The sequence below is a fragment of the Myxocyprinus asiaticus genome, chromosome 2, assembly GCF_019703515.2.
Source record: "Myxocyprinus asiaticus isolate MX2 ecotype Aquarium Trade chromosome 2, UBuf_Myxa_2, whole genome shotgun sequence".
Taxonomy (NCBI): Eukaryota; Metazoa; Chordata; class Actinopteri; order Cypriniformes; family Catostomidae; genus Myxocyprinus; species Myxocyprinus asiaticus.
In genome coordinates, this window is record NC_059345.1 from 59,961,436 (window position 1) to 59,980,517 (window position 19,082).

Here is a 19,082-nt window from a genome sequence, read left to right on the forward strand (position 1 = left end):
TTTGTATTTTTCTAATTTAATCATTTATTTTCATTACAAATTATTTTATCAACATAACAGTTTGAGTGAAAAATTTGTGCAAAACCCGATGATTATGATATAATCAAGTTCCTGCATGTGAATTTTCACAAAGCATCTTTTGAAAGTTCTTTAATGAAAGAAAACGTCTTGGTTACTGATGTAACCTCTGTTCCCTGATGGAGGGAACGAGACGTTGTGTCGATGTAGTGACACTAGGGGTTCGATCTTGAGAGCCCCAATCACCTTTGCTTAAAATAGAAAAGGCCTCCCCGAATCTCTCCCAAATCAGCTGGACTATGTGGGCGTGGAGTTTCCATTCCCCGCGGAGCGTTACCTGCCGTGAGAGCTCGTCCGTTGCACGGTTGAGGGCGCCCGGAAGGTGAGTGGCTCGCAGAGACTTCACACAATAGATCTCGCTAGTGAGCTAGGATTAGCCATTCACCCAGATAATTGAGAATGCGTATGCCCTTCTCCCTTAGCGGGGCCAGGGCAGCCTCTGCGACCTTGGTAAAGATGCAAGGGGACGGACAGACTGAAGGAGAGGACCTTGTACTGGTATGCTCGTCCCTCGAAAGCAAACCGAAGAAAGGGTCTGTGTCGAGGAAGGATCGATACGTGAAAGTACGCATCCTTCAGGTCGATAGCCGCGAACCAATCCTGATGCTGTACTGATGCCAGGGTGTGCTTCTGCATTAACATCAGGTCCAAGATTGGGCGCGACCCTCCCCCTCTCTTGGGCATGATAAAATAAGGGCTGTAGAAGCCCTTACGCAACTCGGCTACAGGGAGGGCTCTGTTGCTCCCTTCGCCAGAAGGGTGGCAACTTCCACTCGAAGGACGGAGGCACCCTCGCCCTGCACCGTAGTGGAAAGGATGCCACTGAACCGGGGCAGGCGTCTGGCAGACTGGATTGTGTAGCTGAGGCGAATCGTCCTGATGAGCCAACGTGAGGGGCTGGAGAGCTCTAACCAGGCCTCCAGCCTCAGTGACAGCAGCACCAGGAGGACGACTGGACTTACCGTGCCCGGGCAGGGTGGTTCACAGCAAGGTAGAGCAGGCGCTCCACCTGGAAGACAGCCCAGGGGGGACGTGCTCCTCCGCAAGCCCGCAACGGTGGCCGGTGATTGACTGGAAAGACTTCCAGTGCCTGGCTGTTGTGAGTGCACTGGCCCAGGGAATGAGGAAACTGCTTTTTAATTGACCATGTGGGTGCCGAGGCCCAGAGGGCACTCGGCGATGTCATACTCACCACACGCTGGCCCAGGGGCGATGGTGGGGCTGTAGAGATGTCCCGGGCCAGACCGGTCAGGAGTGGTCGCCTCATCCCTGGGCGGGCCATGTTAGGACCACCTCGAAGCCCATCTGGAGTTCTTGGGGGCCGACTGACGGGAAAGGTGGAGCCGTCTTCCCACGGGAGGATCTTTTCCTCTGAGGCCGGCTTGCAGGATCCGATGGTACAGGAGCCGGGGCCGGCACCGCAGGAGAATGGCTCTGGCGAGAAGCAGACAGGTGCAGGACCTCGGTGGCCTGAAGGCGGCCGGGTCGCACCGTGGCAGCATGTGTTTAATTGCCTCGGTCTGCTTTCTCACCCTCGAGAACTGATGGGCGAACTTGGCCTGGTGGACCTGCAGGATGGACATGGCGTGTAGGGCAGAAGCGGCCTGACCCGTGGCCTTGTAAGCCTTCGTCATTAAAGAGGAAGAGAACTTACAGGCCTTGGAAGGGAGCCTTGGTTGCTTGCGCCAGATGGCTGCGCCCTGCGGGCATAAATGCACCGCTATGGTGCGCTCTACCTGGGAAAGCTCGACATATCCCTTAGCCGCTCCGCCATCGAGGGTAGTCAGAGTGGACGAGCCCGCGAAGCGTGTACAGGCAGTAAAAGGTGCCTTCCACGACTTCGTTAGCTCCTCATGCACTTCCGGGAAGAAAGGCACCGGGGCAGGGCGCGGACGTGAGTCGCGCTCCAAGCCCAGAAACCAATCACCCAGCCACGAACACTCAGGGCAAGGTGGAGGGTTCCACTTCAGCCCGATGTTCACAGCCGTCCGGGCAAGCACGGCTGCCATCTCAGCATCTGATTCATCCTGTGCTCTACCACCCGTAGGCAGGAGCTCAGAAGATTCGTCCGCTTCCGATATCAGAAGCCCACCCTCTGATGCCGCGACCGAAACTCATCCTCGTCGCGAGCCATGAACGACACATTAAACCCGCCCTGAGGCAGACCGCCTGCATTGCTCGACAGCTCGTGCGGACAGAACGAGCGTGCTGGGGGATGGGAGGTCTGCGGGGGCTGAGCCGGCAGAAATACTCCCATGTCCACATCCAGATTGCCCGCGGTGCTTGCCAACTCGGCCGGCTGAGCGTCAGCCCAGGACGGACCGGGTTGGGGACCAGCCACGGTGGGTATCCGGAGGGGAGAGATAACGGCCACATCCAGTAGTGCAAACGCGGAAGGACATCTTTAAAAAGATGCCAAGTGTTTGCGCGAGCTCTTTTAGAAGGAAATATACTCTTTCTAATATACTCTTTTAGCACCTGCAGGCTCAGGCTGACAAAGCGCCCAGGGGAAACACAGCACTCAACCGTGTGAGGGTGACCGCTGATATGCGCCGTAAGAATCCAGCAGCGTAGCAAAGAGTGAGAGGATGAACACATATGCATTTGGCTCCGAAGAAAAAATCTGAATGAGTGATGCAGGCCATCTCCTTTTATACCCGTATGTCCGGGGCGGAGAATGGGATGCAAATTCCACTCGCCAATTTTCATTGGCCTTTTCTATTTTAAGCAAAGGTGATTGGGGCTCTCAAGATCAAACCCCTAGTGTCACTACATCGACACAACGTCGAGTGAGTGACAGACAGGGAACCTGTCCTTTTGTACAAAATGAGTTAACACAGTTAATATCACAAATTTGCTTATTTGATTACTGATCACAAAATTATGTGGAATCTTAAATATTTCTTATATTTTGTCATACATTTTTCCAAATCACAAAGAGCTGGGTAATCACTAGCATGCAACATTGAGAGGGGAGCAGGCTATTTTATTTAAATGAAGTTTTCACACCTGCATTCCAATCTACATCTTGATGTTGCCTAATCCTTCCTCATGATCACGCAACATGTTTTCATCAGCTGAATTGGAGTCTAAACACTATTAAAGTGTGTCGAGACTCGCACTGCACGTGCAAGCCATTCATGCATCACAAGCCGATCAACTATTAGCCCATTTTGGTGAATCGCACCTGCAAAATCCTAAAACTTTATTTCCAGGTTTAATTTATTTTTTTAATAGACTCCAACAGTGTGGGTTTATGTTTTCTCTTTTAATCATTTAATGCAATTTTGAGTGTGACCATGGTTTAAAGAGGGTGTACCTGTATGCTGGGTTGGGAATCTCAAGGAATAATAGTGGTGTTTTCATTACATCACGTGTTGTTCTGAAATCAAAAAGAAACAAATAAAACACGGAATGTAGGCTGTCGTCCGTGCAGCCTGACCGAAGCAAAGTGGGCGTGTTGCCGGCTTGTGAATGGTTGCACGCGCTGCACGTGTCTGTTGGGTATACTGCAGTCTCGTCACATTTTAACTTTTTGTTTAGCCTCCCATTCAGCTCATGAAAACACCCTGCGTGATCATGAGGAAAGATTACAATAAGATGTAGATTGGAATGCAGCTGCGGAATTTATGTAAATAAAATAGTCTAATACCCTCTCGCCGTTGCTGGCGTGCCAGTGACTACCCCTCCGCGTGGCAATGCTGGCACGCGCCACAGGTTGCCAACCCCTGCTCTCCGGGGTTCACCGTTTAACTGGGGTGTTCCTTCAAAATAAAAGCCCCAGGGTTTTAGTTAAGAAATTAAAACTGAAATACATTACTATTGTATAATAAAATTCTTGTTGTTATTATTGATATTATTTGTAATAATGACAATAATAAGAATAATAATGATTATTATTTGATATTAAATTAAAATAATACTGAAGTTGTCTTAGTTGCAAAAAAATAACTGCAACTGAAAGGTGGACTGATATCCTATTTCAACTGAAGTGAACAAAAATGGTCTGAATCCATTTAAGTCTTGATACAAGTTTAAAAAAATGAGTAAAGAGAACTGGCTTCTTTTCAACTGAAGATTTTCACTGGAATTAATGTTAATTTTGCTGCTGCATTATCAGGTAGACTAGTTAAAAATAAAGTTTTTCTTAATAAGCTACACATTTTTTATGTAATTGTTTTTTGCTTTCTCCATTTTATAATAAAATAAAGTTAGAAATTTTTGTTTCTTTACATATAAAAGAGTAGCCCCAGTCAGTTCCACACAGTAAGGTATAGATATTCTAAACTGATTAAGAAAAAAACAACATGGTATTGGATCAGGATTGGTATTTGCCAATACTGTGAGGTAGAAAAAACTGTATCAGTGCATTACTAGTTTAGATCATATGACTAGCTGAATATTACTAACTTGATCTCAATAATCACCTGTAATTGGATGCTTATTTATGAAACACAAACAAAACATATTTCTGTGTACGGCATTCATAAATCTGTATGCAAACTGTCACATTCAATTCAATAGGACAATTTACATACAAATGGTTTTAAGTATGATTTACAAGTAAAGAAGACAGAAGTGTCTTGTTTAAGGGGACAGTGGTGACGGATTGAGGGGACTGAACCAGCAACTTCCAATTACCACACCACTACACCACACCACCCCATTATAATGAGATTTGTGAGCAGAGAACTCATTGTAGCGCGGAGGAAGGCGGGGCCAGGCCGGAATGACGCACGCCCAGATCCCAAAAAGCCTGATGAAGCGAGCGAGGGATAAAGGCGACCAGAGATGGCAGTTCGAGAGAGAGAGAGAGAGAACTACAGGCAGCTGCCTTTTTAAAGATTTTTTTAAGTTTATCATTAAACTATATTTATATTGTCAAGCTGGTTCTTGCCTCCTCCTTGCCCATCTTAACATTGTTACACTCATCAAAACCATAAATTGTACCTCATTCTGCAAATGAAGGAACGTCTGGAGCCCATACACATTCTCATAGAAGACTGTTGTCCTTCCTTCTTCACTGTCCCCGTCTTTAAGTCCAAAATACGTCCTGAACATACAAAATAATTAAACAGAAAAATAAGAGGAAATGCTAAACGCTTGAATCATTATCATCACATGGTTTTTAATCCCACAATACTTCTCTGAGATTTCATAGTAAATCTTTCCAGAAGTGTGTTTTCTTAATACAACTCCATAATAAATAACAAATGTGCCCACAAACACACATAGAACATTAAACACAATAAACATTAACCTGTTACCTTGCGCCCCCAACTTTGGTGAAAAATGGGGGTAAATGACATACCCAAAATTAAAGGTTTATTACTCATGAGTCCCTCTGACTTCGCACATAATCAAGGTATCTTTAGAAAGCTAAAACAAGCTGTTTTGGGGGTGTGTGAGCTCTAAAGGCACGGGGAATCTTGTGAAAATTGATGGCAAGATGAATGCAGCATGTCATCAGAAAATACTGGCAGACAATTTGCATTCTTCTGCACGAAAGCTGCGCATGGGACGCTCTTTGACTTTCCAGCATGACAATGACCCTAAGCACAAGGCCAAGTTGACCCTCCAGTGGTTACAGCAGAAAAAGGTGAAGGTTCTGGAGTGGCCATCACAGTCTCCTGACCTTAATATCATCGAGCCACTCTGGGGAGATCGCAAACGTGCGGTTCATGCAAGACGACCAAAGACTTTACATGACCTAGAGGCATTTTGCCAAGACGAATGGGCAGCTATACCACCTGCAAGAATTTGGGCCCTCATAGACAACTATTACAAAAGACTGCACGCTGTCATTGATGCTAAAGGGGGCAATACACAGTATTAAGAACTAAGGGTATGCAGACTTTTGAACAGGGGTCATTTCATTTTTTTCTTTGTTGCCATGTTTTGTTTTATGATTGTGCCATTCTGTTATAACCTACAGTTGAATATGAATCCCATAAGAAATAAAAGAAATGTGTTTTGCCTGCTCACTCATGTTTTCTTCAAAAATGGTACATATATTACCAATTCTCCAAGGGTATGCAAACTTTTGAGCACAACCGTTTATATATATATATATATATATATATATATATATATATATATATATATATATACACACACACATACATACACACACACATACACATACGTAGTGCAAATCTAAATACAAATCGGTTATATACAATGCAAGGGAATGTAATGGCAGAAGAGGTTGGATGTGTTGGATAATATAAAAAGACTAAGCTGTGTATTGCACATTAATTATTGCTCAATGGGGCAGTTTTAACTGTTCAAGAGATGGATAGCCTGAGGGAAAAAACTGTTCCTGTGACTGACAGTTCTGGTGCTCAGAGCTCTGAAGCATCTGTGACCTCTAAACCTCCCTAATGCTGAACTTTGTTTGACATTCTGACTTTAACATCTTGTAGCAGTCAAATGGGGATTTTTTTGTTTGTTTGTTTATTTGGAGTGGTTTAAGGTGACACGAAATCTAGATAAATTGCCAGCACTGAGTTTGGCTTTCCATACTTAGGGAAGCCACAGCATCAAAACAGCACAGTAATGTAAAGAAACATTTCACAGTGAGATAAAGTATAGAAAAATTCCTGAAAAGTGAGGTGAGATGACTGATGTCTAGACATCATTGGAAGACTGTTCCAACTCCAAATGAATTCTCCCGAATGACATGGGCAAAGCTAAATCAAAACAAACAACCACTTTAAGGCAACAGTTTCCATGGGTCTTATTTGAATGACCTCATGTAAAGAAATCATTAGACACTGGATTTAGATTGGCCCAAAACTTGGAGAACTTAGTTGGGGAAAGTGTAAAACACAGTGACCAGTTTTATTGTAAATCCATTTGATCGTACCTCAATCAATCTTCTCGTTTTGACTGGTATGAGTAAATAATAGTCATGTTTACACTCTTCTAACATGATAGTTTGATGTTTTGAAGAGCGGCATGCGATTGGATGACCTATACTCAGCCTTCTGTTTCCCAAAGCAGAGCTCAGCAGGTGGGGTTTGTTTTGGAGCGAGTTCCCTGGCCAATTCTGCAAAGTTGAGAATTGTGAGGTCAGAAAGGTAGTAAGCAAAGAATAGAACAAGAAGGAATGGGTGAGCACACAACATTTTAGAATATTCATGTACCCTAAAATCGATCCAGAGGTTCGAGGTTGCATTCAGAGTTTGCATTATCACTTTAAAATTGCATTTTTATTATATATATATATATATATATATATACAGTTGAAGTCAGAAGTTTACATACACATACACTACCGTTCAAAAGTTTGGGGTCACTTGCCTAAAATGTTTCTCATGATCTTAAAAACCTTTTGATCTGAAGGCATATGCTTAAATGTTTGAAATTAGTTTTGTAGACAAAAATATAATTGTGCCAATATATAAATGTATTTAATTACAAAACAAAAATTTTATAAAAAAAAAATAAATAAAAAGTTTTTGAAATGGATGACTTGGACCTAATAATTAAGAAAAGCAGCCACTAAGTGCCTAGCATATAGATGGGAACTCCTTCAATACTGTTTAAAAAGCATCCCAGGGTGATACCTCAAGAAGTTGGTTGAGAAAATGCCAAGAGTACATTTCTGCAAAATCTAGGCAAATTGTGGCCAATTTGAAGATGCTAAAATATAATAGTTTTGATTTATTTTGGATTTTTTAAGTCAAATAATTCCCATATTTCCATTTCTATTATTCCATAGCTGTGATGACTTTACTATTATTCTAAAATGTGAAAAAAAGAAAAAAGAAAAAAGAATGAGTAAGTGACACTAAACTTTTGAACTGTAGGTTGAAGTCATTAAAACTCATTTTTTTAACCACTCCACAGATTTAATATTAGCAAACTATAGTTTTGGCAAGTCGTTTAGGACATCTGCTTTGTGCATGACACGAGAAAATTTTCCAACAATTGTTTACAGACAGATTGTTTCACTTTTAATAGACTATCACAATTCCAGTGGGTCAGAAGTTTACATACACTTAGTTAACTGTGCCTTTAAGCAGCTTGGAAAATTCCAGAAAATTATGTCAAGCCTTTAGCCAATTAGCTTCTGATAGGAGGCGTACTGAATTGGAGGTGTACCTGTGGATGTATTTTAAGGCCTACCATCAAACTCAGTGCATCTTTGCTTGACATCATGGGAAAATCAAAAAAAATCAGCCAAGTGTCAAAAGCAGCACTTAGGAGCACTAAAACAGCACAGATTCCTGAATCTACAGCCATTAACAAGTCATTTGACACTTTAAGAAGTGCAGATTCAGTACTATGTTTTGGTCTAAAACCTGAAATTTATCAAAGATCCTATTGTCATTTAAAAATGTAGAAATCTGATTATACACAACCTTCTCCAGAATTTTCGATAAAAAATGTAATTTCAAAATCAGCCTGTAATTATCTAAAACAGAAGGGTCCAGACTAGATTTTTTAAGAAGGGGTTGCACCACGGCATGCTTAAAATAAGACAGGACTTTACCATTTATTAAACTATTTTTCAATATTGACAAAAGACTTGAACCAATGACATCAAAAACCTGTCTCAAAAAGCGAGGGGGAATAACATCTAGAGAACAGTAAGCAGGCTTCAGATGTTGGACAGTAGACACCAGATAAGAGAGAGTAACGGGCTCAAACTTACCTAGATAGGCAGAACTAGAGGAACCAAGAAGAGCTTGATCATGTCTGAGATCAAGATCAAAAGTGGAGATGCTAGATCTAATAGTATCGATTTTCTCCTTAAAAAAAGTTGTAAAAAATTCACATGCTGTCATTGATTCATCAGGAAATGTGGCAAGAGCAGGATTTAGAACTGTATTTATTGTTTGAAATAAAACTTTAGGACTATGAGAATTCCATGAAGTTAAATCTGAAAAAATACTGAGCTTTAGCTGCTTTGACATAATGTTGGTAAGAAATCATACATTCTTTAAGCATATCATAAGATATCTGAAGCCTGTCTTTTTTCCACCTCCTCTCTGCTTTTCTCCATTTCTATCTAAGTATCCGGCTGTCTGTATTGAGCCATGGTTGAGATCTAACAAAGTTTTACAGTTTTAAAAGGAGCAATATAGTCCAAGAGATCATTGCACGCACAGTTAAAACAGGACACCAAATCATCTATCCCCAGACTAAATTGTGAATACTCTGGTTTGAGCTAGCATAGAGTAATTATATTCCTCAGAAAACTTGCAGGCTGATGAAGAATTTAAGGAGCGGACATGACAGCCTAATGGCTTAGGGGTGGAAACTGACCCAGAAAATGAAATATTAAAAAATAATAAGAAAATGGTCAGACAAATATTGTCTATAACTAACTCACAAACAGGGATACCCCATGACAAAACCAAATCCAAAGTGTGGCCCTGCTTATGAGTAGAGCCAACCACAGATTGAGTAAGGTTAAAAGAGTCCAACAGATGTAAAAAGTCTCTAACCAGAGGCTTACTGGGACAGCAGACATGAATGTTAAAATCACCTAAAATTAAAAGGCTGTTACAATTCAGTATCACAAAAGTTAAGAATTCAGAGAATTAAAAAATAAAATCAGAATCAGAATGAGTTTTATTGCCAAGTATGCTTACACATACAAGGAATTTGTCTTGGTGACAGGAGCTTCCAGTACACAACTATACAAAAAACAGCAACAAGACTTTTAAAAAATAATTAAAATTGAATAAAAAAATAGATAAATATTGAAAAGAAAAAAGTATATATAGAATACACAATAGACTAATATATATATATATATATATATATATATATATATATATATATATATATATATATATATACACATACACATATACATATATATATATATATATATATATATATATATATATATATATATATATATACACACATACACACACATACACACATAGACATACATATACATACACACACATATACACATATGAATATATATACATATATGTATGTAGCTGAACCAAACCAGACAGTTACTGAAGTGCAGAGGACAGACTCAATGACCGCTGAGTAGAACTGTATCAGCAGCGCCTGTGGAAGGTTGAACTTCCTCAGCTGGCGAAGGAAGTACAACCTCTGCTGGGCCTTTTTCGCAATGGAGTCAATGTGGGTCTCCCACTTCAGGTCCTGTGAGATGGTAGTGCCCAGGAACCTGAATGACTCCACTGCTGCCACAGTGCTGTTTAGAATGGTGAGGAGGGACAGTGTTAGGGGGTTCCACCTAAAGTCCACAATCATTTCCACCGTTTTAAGCATGTTCAGCTCAAGGTTGTTTTGACTGCACCAGACAGCCAGCTGTTTAACCTCCCTTCTGTATGCAGACTCATCATCATCTCGGATGAGGCCGATGACAGTGGTGTCGTCTGCAAACTTCAGGAGCTTGACAAAGGGGTCCTTGGCGATGCAGTCGTTGGTGTAGAGGGAGAAGAGTAATGGGGAGAGCACACACCCCTGGGGGGCACCAGTGCTGATTGTACAGGTGCTGGAAGTGAATTTCCCCTGTCTCACAAGCTGCTGCCTGTCTGTCAGAAAGCTGGTAATCCACTGACAGATAGACGTGGAAATAGAGAGTTGGTGTAATTTAGTCAGGAGAATAGCTGGGATGATGGTGTTGAAAGCCGAACTGAAGTCCACAAAAAGGATCCTTGCATATGTCCCTGGTCTGTCCAGATGTTGCAGGATATGATGCAATCCCAATCCCATACTTATGATAATTAAGAGGTCTGTATATAAGTGCACAAAGGACGGAACTGTACATATCTACCTTAAATAACTGCACCTTTACCAATAATGATTGGCATTTAAAAGAGTTCTTGAAAATTGTGGCAACACCAAATGATGTTGTCAAAAAGACTCTCTTGGTTTTATATACAGTTGTGCTCAAAAATTTGCATACCCTGGTAGAAATTGTGAAATTTTGGCATTGATTTTGAAAATATGACTGATCATGCAAAAAAACTGTCTTTTATTTAAGGATAGTGATCATATGAAGCCATTTATTATCACATAGTTGTTTGGCTCCTTTTTAAATCATAATGATAACAGAAATCACCCAAATGGCCCTGATCAAAAGTTTACATACCCTATGTTTGGCCTTGTTACAGACACACAAGGTGACACGTACAGGTTTAAATGGCAATTAAAGGTTAATTTCCCACACCTGTGGCTTTTTAAATTGCAATTAGTGTCTATGTATAAATAGTCAATGAGTTTGTTAGCTCTCACGTGGATGCACTGAGCAGGCTAGATACTGATTCATGGGGAGCAGAAAAGAACTGTCAAAAGACCTGTGTAACAAGGTAATGGAACTTTATAAAGATGGAAAAGGATATAAAAAGATACCCAAAGCCTTGAAAATGCCAGTCAGTACTGTTCAATCACTTACTAAGAAGGGGAAAATTCAGGGATCTCTTGATACCAAGCCAAGGTCAGGTAGACCAAGAAAGATTTCAGCCACAACTGCCAGAAGAATTGTTCAGGATACAAAGAAAAACCCACAGGTAACCTCAGGAGAAATACAGGCTGCTCTGGAAAAAGACGGCGTGGTTGTTTCAAGGAGCACAATACGACAATACTTGAACAAAAATGAGCTGCATGGTCGAGTTGCCAGAAATAAGCCAATGCCACAAAAAAGCCTGGTTACAATATGCCCGACAACACCTTGACACGCCTCACAGCTTCTGGCACACTGTAATTTGGAGTGACAAGACCAAAATAGAGCTTTATGGTCACAACCATAAGCACTATGTTTGGAGAGGGGTCAACAAGTATTGTGTTCCTTGAAACAACCACACTGTCTTTTTCCAGAGCAGCCTGTATTTCTCCTGAGGTTACCTGTCATATTTTCAAAATCAATGCCAAAATTTCACAATTTCTGCCAGGGTATGCAAACTTTTGAGCACAACTGTATCTAGCCAGAAGCTTCCCAGCTGTTCACAAACAGAGACAAGGCCTGCCTTGCCAAAAGCAATTGGCTAAAATTAGCTGGATTGTCAGTACCCGCCCCACAGTTTTCACTCAGAGCTAGAGTCTGTGGTGCTAAATAATCTCTCACAGGGTACAAACTATGTCAGTTTCAGCTTTTTATCTTTTAACGTTACCTCAGACTGCTAACGATAGCTAGCTAGTGAAGCTGTAAGCAGTGTAACGTTATGCCAATTAACCTAGTAACGCTAACGTTAATCATCATGATTAGGGTGACCATATTCTGGTTTTCCAAAAAGAGGACACCTTTTTTTTTTCACCGGGGGGTGGAATAATAGGGTTCAAAACAGTGTTACTATGAATGCAAATTTTAATACAGTGAAAAAGACACTCCATTAGCATAACATAAATATATATAAATAAATAAAAATTTCCAACATTCTTTTGAATGTCCATGTATTAAAATAAAATATTTGATGCCATGAGTGTACCTTCATTTACTATTAGTATTATTTTGAATGGCCATGGAAAATGAAGCAATGTGATAACAATTTTACCTGGTCGCAAAAAGTAGTCAGTTAATTTACCTGATGAACTTTCACCTTTTGCTGACCCTTTATGCTTCGCAGAGCTAATATGTGCTTCTAAATCACTTGCACGTTTATTAGCAACTGACACATAAGTGCCAGCTTTACATTCATACATTCTGCTTCCCACAGATCTCGACCTGGACAAAAGCATGGGAATCTTCTGTAAATTTGCACTTTCGTTTGGGCATTGTTTCCACTCAGCTGTCATTTGCTGCTACTGTCAAGCTGTTTGATGCCAAACACAACAGCGCTTTGCGCGTTCACGGAGAGATTGACAGGCAGGAATTTGGCCAATAGTTGCTGCAAGCCTCTTATAATTGACCAATTGCTGTGCGAGAAGGCGGACTTACAAAGAGGGGTTAAAGCAATGCAAATATGCACGCACACACAATGAAGTATTAGACCAGATGCACATCATACTGCAACTATAGCCGAATCCCGGACATTTTTGCAAATTTAGAAATCCCGGCCGGACGCTTTTTTTAAGGTCCGAAAAAGAGGACATATCCAGGGAAAAAGAGGACGTATGGTCACCCTAATCATGATTCTAACTTTGGCAGTAATATTATCGGTTTGCTCTTGTACACTGATGATGATAAATTGTGTGTGTGTATATATATATATATATATATATATATATATATATATATATATATATATATATATATATATATATCTAAGTCCCTCATTTCATCTGTCATTGATTGCTCAATTGGAAACATTTTAGTCTCAGATCACACCCTGGTGTGTTTAGAGGTGTTGCCACATATGAAGAAAATGAAATCATATAGTTGGCACCAACATATGCTAAGGCTGAAATCAATGTTTATATGGAGACCAACTGGTCCTCAGTATCCTCTGTGGGCATGGCTTGGTAGGCACTTAAGGCGTTTCATAGGGGCCAGATTATACAGCAGTGTTTCCCATTAATTGACTAGGCTCTGGTGGCCCGCCACAGTCTAATTTGCCCCGCCACGGTCTCATAATGAACCAAAAACATTTTTATACTTCTCATCTAAAATATTTTTGCACTTCTCAGTCTCATAATAACATAAAATAAAAGGTTGTGTTTTGCGCTCTCTCTCGCGCGCCAGTCAGTTCAGTCAGCGGTGCGAGACGGGCAGACCGCTGTGTGCCAGGCTGTCACGTAACTTCCCCCAATGCTCTTATGAGCGTCGAACGGTCCTTTGGGAAAAAGTCGACTTGCCCAACAAATAGGGACAGGCTTACCCAGCCGTGGCCTCTTTTCCTCTTTTTTTTTCTCCCCAAAAAGATTGGAATTTTGTTTACCGGCTGGGCCATAAGTGTCTATGTGGGGGGGCATTTCAAGTGGAGATACGTCACATGGTCTTACCGAGTTTTGTCGGAAGTATGTCATGTGAAGAAGTCCCATGGTAAGAGTTCTACAAACACAGTGACCGGGGGCAGAGGAACCTCTGCCCAAGGAAGACGCAGTTTACAGACAGGGAAACAATTTAGCGGAAGATATCTCACATGGGGTCACCTATGGGGAACCAGTGAATGTGGAGCACCTACCCCAGTACAGGACTTAGTTAGCACATGTACTGGGCCGGCAGCAAGTTTCTCTGCAAACTCGTCTGCCACAGGGCTAAGTAGGAAAGTCAACCATGGATCACAACTTGTGAACACGACTGGGAGTCAAAAGCGCATGTCTTCACCTCATGGGAGGGGAAAGGCGCTATGCGCAAGTGGTACACTCAGCCAGCTGTCCTGGAACTTACCTGCTCGTACCTGACAACACACGGGACGAAACCGGCTCAACCCAGAGATTATAGAACCTCGCAAAACTGTTGGGTGTTGCCCAGCCCGCTGCTCTGCAGATGTCTGGCAAAGAGGCGCCACTGGTCAGGGCCCAGGAGGCTGCTACACTCCTAGTAGAGTGGGCTCGTAACCCCACGGGGGGCGGTACGTCCGGAGCGTGATATGCCATCACGATGGTGTCAACGCCCCAGTGGGCAATCCTCTGTTTGCAGACAGCGCTTCCTTTCTGCTGTCCACCAAAGCAGACAAAGAGATGCTCGGAGCTTCTAAAGCTCTGCGTGCGATCCAAATAGATGCGTAAAGCACGCACCGGACACAGCAATGCCAAAGCTGGGTCTGCCTCCTCCTGGGGCAGCGCTTGCAGGTTCACCACCTGATCCCTAAAAGGGGTCGTGGGAACCTTGGGCACATAGACCGGTCGGGGTCTCAGGATCACATGAGAGTAACCCGGACCGAACTCCAGGCATGATTCGCTGACAGAGAATGCCTGCAGGTCCCCTACCCTCTTGATGGAAGTGAGCGCAGTCAGGAGGGCAGTCTTCAAAGAGAGTGCCTTAAGCTCAACTGACTCCAGGGGCTCAAAGGGAGCTCCCTGCAGACCCTGAAGAACTACAGAGAGGTCCCACGAGGGGATGAGGCGTGGTCTGGAGTGATTCAACCTCCTAGCGCCTCTCAGGAACCTGATGATCAAGTCGTGCTTCCCCAAATACTTACCATCCACTGCATCATGATGTGCCGAAATGGCGGCTACATACACCTTCAAGGTGGAGGGGGCAGCCGCCCCTACAGCCTCTCCTGCAGGAAGGAAAGCACCGATCTGACTGCGCATCTCTGGGGGTCTTCGCGTCGGGAAGAACACCACTTAGCGAACAGACGCCACTTCCAGGCATACAGGCGCCTCGTAGAGGAAGCCCTAGCCTGAGTGAACGTGTCTACCACCGCGGGTGGTAGGCCACTTAGGTCTTCCACGTCCCGTCCAAGGGCCAGACGTGGAGATTCCAGAGGTCTGGTCACGGGTGCCAGATGGTGCCCCATCCCTGAGAAAGAAGGTCCATCCTCAGGGGAATTCGCCAGGGGGGTCTGTCGCGAGGAGTGTGAGGTCCGAGAACCACGTCTGGGTGAGCCAGTAGGGTGCTACTAGGACGACCTGCTCCTCGTCCTCCCTGACCTTGCACTGTGCAAGTAGGCTCACTGGGGGAAATGCATATTTGCGTAATCCTGGGGGCCAGCTGTGTGCCAGCGTGTCTATACTGAGGGGTGCCTCGGTCAGGGCATACCAAAGCAGGCAGTGGGAGGATTCCCGGGAAGCAAACAGGTCTACCTGTGCTCGACCGAATCGACTCCAAATCACCTGGTCCACCTGGGGGTGGAGTCTCCACTCTCCCCTAAGCATAACCTGTCGTGACAGCGCGTCCGCTACGGTGTTGAGGTCGCCAGGGATGTGAGTGGCTCGTAGCGACTTGAGGCGCTGCTGACTCCAGAGGAGGAGACGGCGGGCAAGTTGTGACATGCAATGGGAGCATAGACCGCCTTGATGGTTGATGTACGCTACCGTCGCCGTGTTGTCCATCCGGACCAACACATGCTTGCCCTGGATCAACGGCCGGAACCTCCGCAGGATGAGCAGTACTGCCAACAACTCGAGGCAGTTGATGTGCCAACGCAGCCGCGGGTCAGTCCAGGAGCCAGCGGCTGTGTGCCCGTTGCATACGGCATCCCAGCCCATCTTGGAGGCGTCCGTCGTAACCACGACGCGCCTGGAGACCTGCTCTAGGGGAACCTCTGCCCGTAGAAATGCAAGGTCGGTCCAAGGGCTGAAGAGGCGGCGACAGATCGGCGTGACGACCACGCGATGTGTCCCACGGCGCCATGCCCATCTCGGGACTCGAGTCTGAAGCCAGTACTGAAGCGGTCTCATATGCAGTGGAACCGCTGTCTTCTGTCTGAACACCTTCAGACAGTTCAGCACCGACTATGCATGCTCGTTCATGAGCATGTCCATCATCTCCGCGTCGGCCTGAGACTGGGCAACCATACCCGAAGGAGGAAGCCCAGCAGAAGCCTCAACGTCAGACTGGACGAGCCCGCTCTCCGATGCTGTGCTCGATAACTCATCGTCTTCCCGGGCTCCGAATAAGAGATCGAACTCGCCCTGAGATGAGGTCCAAGAGCCCGACTGGGGCAAGCGAGTGTACTGAGGAATGGGAGGTCTGTGGGGGGGTTACCTGGCAGAGGTGCTCCCATTGAAGTCCCCAAATCGCCCCCAGTGCTAACCGACACGGCCTCATACCCGTAAGTAGAAGGACTGAGGCGGGGAGCCACTGGAGTGGTTTGCTTTCTTACAAAGGCAAGCCGCGACCGCAACGTTGCCATGGTCATGTTCTCGCAATAAGGACAAGACCCATCCACGAACGATGTCTCCACATGGGCAGCACCCAGATACGTAAGGCAGCGATCGTGGCCATCAGAAGCGGAGAGATAACGACCGCAACCAGGAATAACACACAAACGGAAAGGCATCTTTAAAAAGACGTTCTGTGTGTGCCACTCTTTTAGATTGAAAATATACTCTTGAAAAATATACATACACTGAACAAAATTATAAACGCAACACTTTTGTTTTTGCCCCCATTTTTCATGAGCTGAACTCAAAGATCTAAGACTTTTTCTATCTACACAAAAGGCCTATTTCTCTCAAATATTGTTAACAAATCTGTCTAAATCTGTGTTAGTGAGCACTTCTCCTTTGCTGAGATACTCCATCCACCTCACAGGTGTGGCATATCAAGATGCTGATTAGACAGTATGATTATTGCACAGGTGTGCCTTAGGCTGGCCACAATAAAAGGCCACTCTAAAATGTGCAGTTTTATCACACAGCACAATGCAACAGATGTCACAAGTTTTGAGGGAGCGTGCAATTGGCATGCTGACTGCAGGAATGTCCACCAGAGCTGTTGCCCGTGAACTGAATGTTCATTTCTCTACCATAAGCCGTCTCCAAAGGCGTTTCAGAGAATTTGGCAGTACATCCAACCGGCCTCACAACCGCAGACCACGTGTAACCACATCACCCCAGGACCTCCACATCCAGCATCTTCACCTCCAAGATCGTCTGAGACCAGCCACCCGGACAGCTGCTGCAACAATCGGTTTGCATAACCAAAGAATTTCTGCACAAACTGTCAGAAACCGTCTCAGGGAAGCTCATTTGCATGCTCGTCGTCCTCATCGGGGTCTCGACCTGACTGCAGTTCGTCGTCATAACCGACTTGAGTGGGCAAATGCTCACATTCGATGGCGTCTGGCACTTTGGAGAGATGTTCTCTTCACGGATGAATCCCGGTTTTCACTGTACAGGGCAGATGGCAGACAGCGTGTATGGCGTCATGTGGGTGAGCGGTTTGCTGATGTCAACGTTGTGGATCGATTGGCCCATGGTGGCGGTGGGGTTATGGTATGGGCAGGCGTATGTTATGGACAACGAACACAGGTGCATTTTATTGATGGCATTTTGAATGCACAGAGATACCGTGACAAGATCCTGAGGCCCATTGTTGTGCCATTCATCCACGACCATCACCTCATGTTGCAGCATGATAATGCACAGCCCCATGTTGCAATGATCTGTACACAATTCCTGGAAGCTGAAAACATCCCAGTTCTTGCATGGCCAACATACTCACTGGACATGTCACCCACTGAGCATGTTTGGGATGCTCTGGATCGGCGTATACGACAGCGTGTTCCAGTTCCTGCCAATATCCAGCAACTTCGCACAGCCATTGAAGAGGAGTTGACCAACATTCCACAGGCCACAATCAACAACCTGATCAACTCTATGCGAAGGAGATGTGTTGCACTGCGAGAGGCAAATGGTGGTCACACCAGATACTGACTGGTTTTCGGACCCCCCTGGACCCCCCCAATACAGTAAAACTGCACATTTTAGAGTGGCCTTTTATTGTGGCCAGCCTAAGGCACACCTGTGCAATAATCATGCTGTCTAATCAGCATCTTGATATGCCACACCTGTGAGGGTGCAAAAATGGGGGCAAAAACAAAAGTGTTGCGTTTATAATTTTGTTCAGTGTATATATATATATATATATATATATATATATATATATATATATATATATATATATATATATATATATATTTTTTTTTATATATACTCTTTTGTTTTTGCTCTGCCGAAGCGCCCAGGGGCGTTCTCTGCACTCCACGGGTACAAAGGGGGAGAAGCCGCTGAAATGCACCGTAAAATCCAGCAGTTTGAGGTGAATTGAGTTCAGTGCACTGAAAGCAATCGCTCGGCTCCGAAGAGAAAATCTGAATGAGCGGTTGCAAACCAGCTCCTTTCATACCCGTATGTCCGGGGGAGTGGCATGCAAATTCCAGTCGCCAATTCCCATTGGCCTTTTTTCAAAAAGCAGAGGTGTTTAGGGCTCCCAAGAGTGACCCCTAGTGTCACTACATCGACACAACGTCGAGTGAGTGACAGATAGGGAAATATATATATATATTTACGTTTAGCAGAGAAATAAATTTACAGCGCAAATTATGGTTACTCCAGGGATGCTTGTGCATTAGACGCTGGAAATGTCCCGCCCCTTACTGAAACGGAAAATATGATTGGTTAGCAAATATCCAATCGCGTCTGAAATGAACGTTCTGATTGGTGGATCAGCT

At 44.2% G+C, this 19,082-nt stretch overlaps 1 protein-coding gene across 13 annotated transcripts in view; it reads right to left on the reverse strand.

Moving 5' to 3' along the window:
• The window catches only part of LOC127452865 (aryl hydrocarbon receptor nuclear translocator 2-like), a 1,027,890-nt gene that overhangs the window by 143,758 nt on the left and 865,050 nt on the right, over window positions 1-19,082 (reverse strand). For all 13 annotated transcript variants that reach the window (XM_051718707.1, XM_051718689.1, XM_051718730.1 and 10 more), the window contains one exon: window positions 5,029-5,131. In XM_051718707.1, the coding sequence (XP_051574667.1) occupies window positions 5,029-5,131 (103 nt within the window). The remainder of the gene's footprint in view (window positions 1-5,028; window positions 5,132-19,082) is intronic.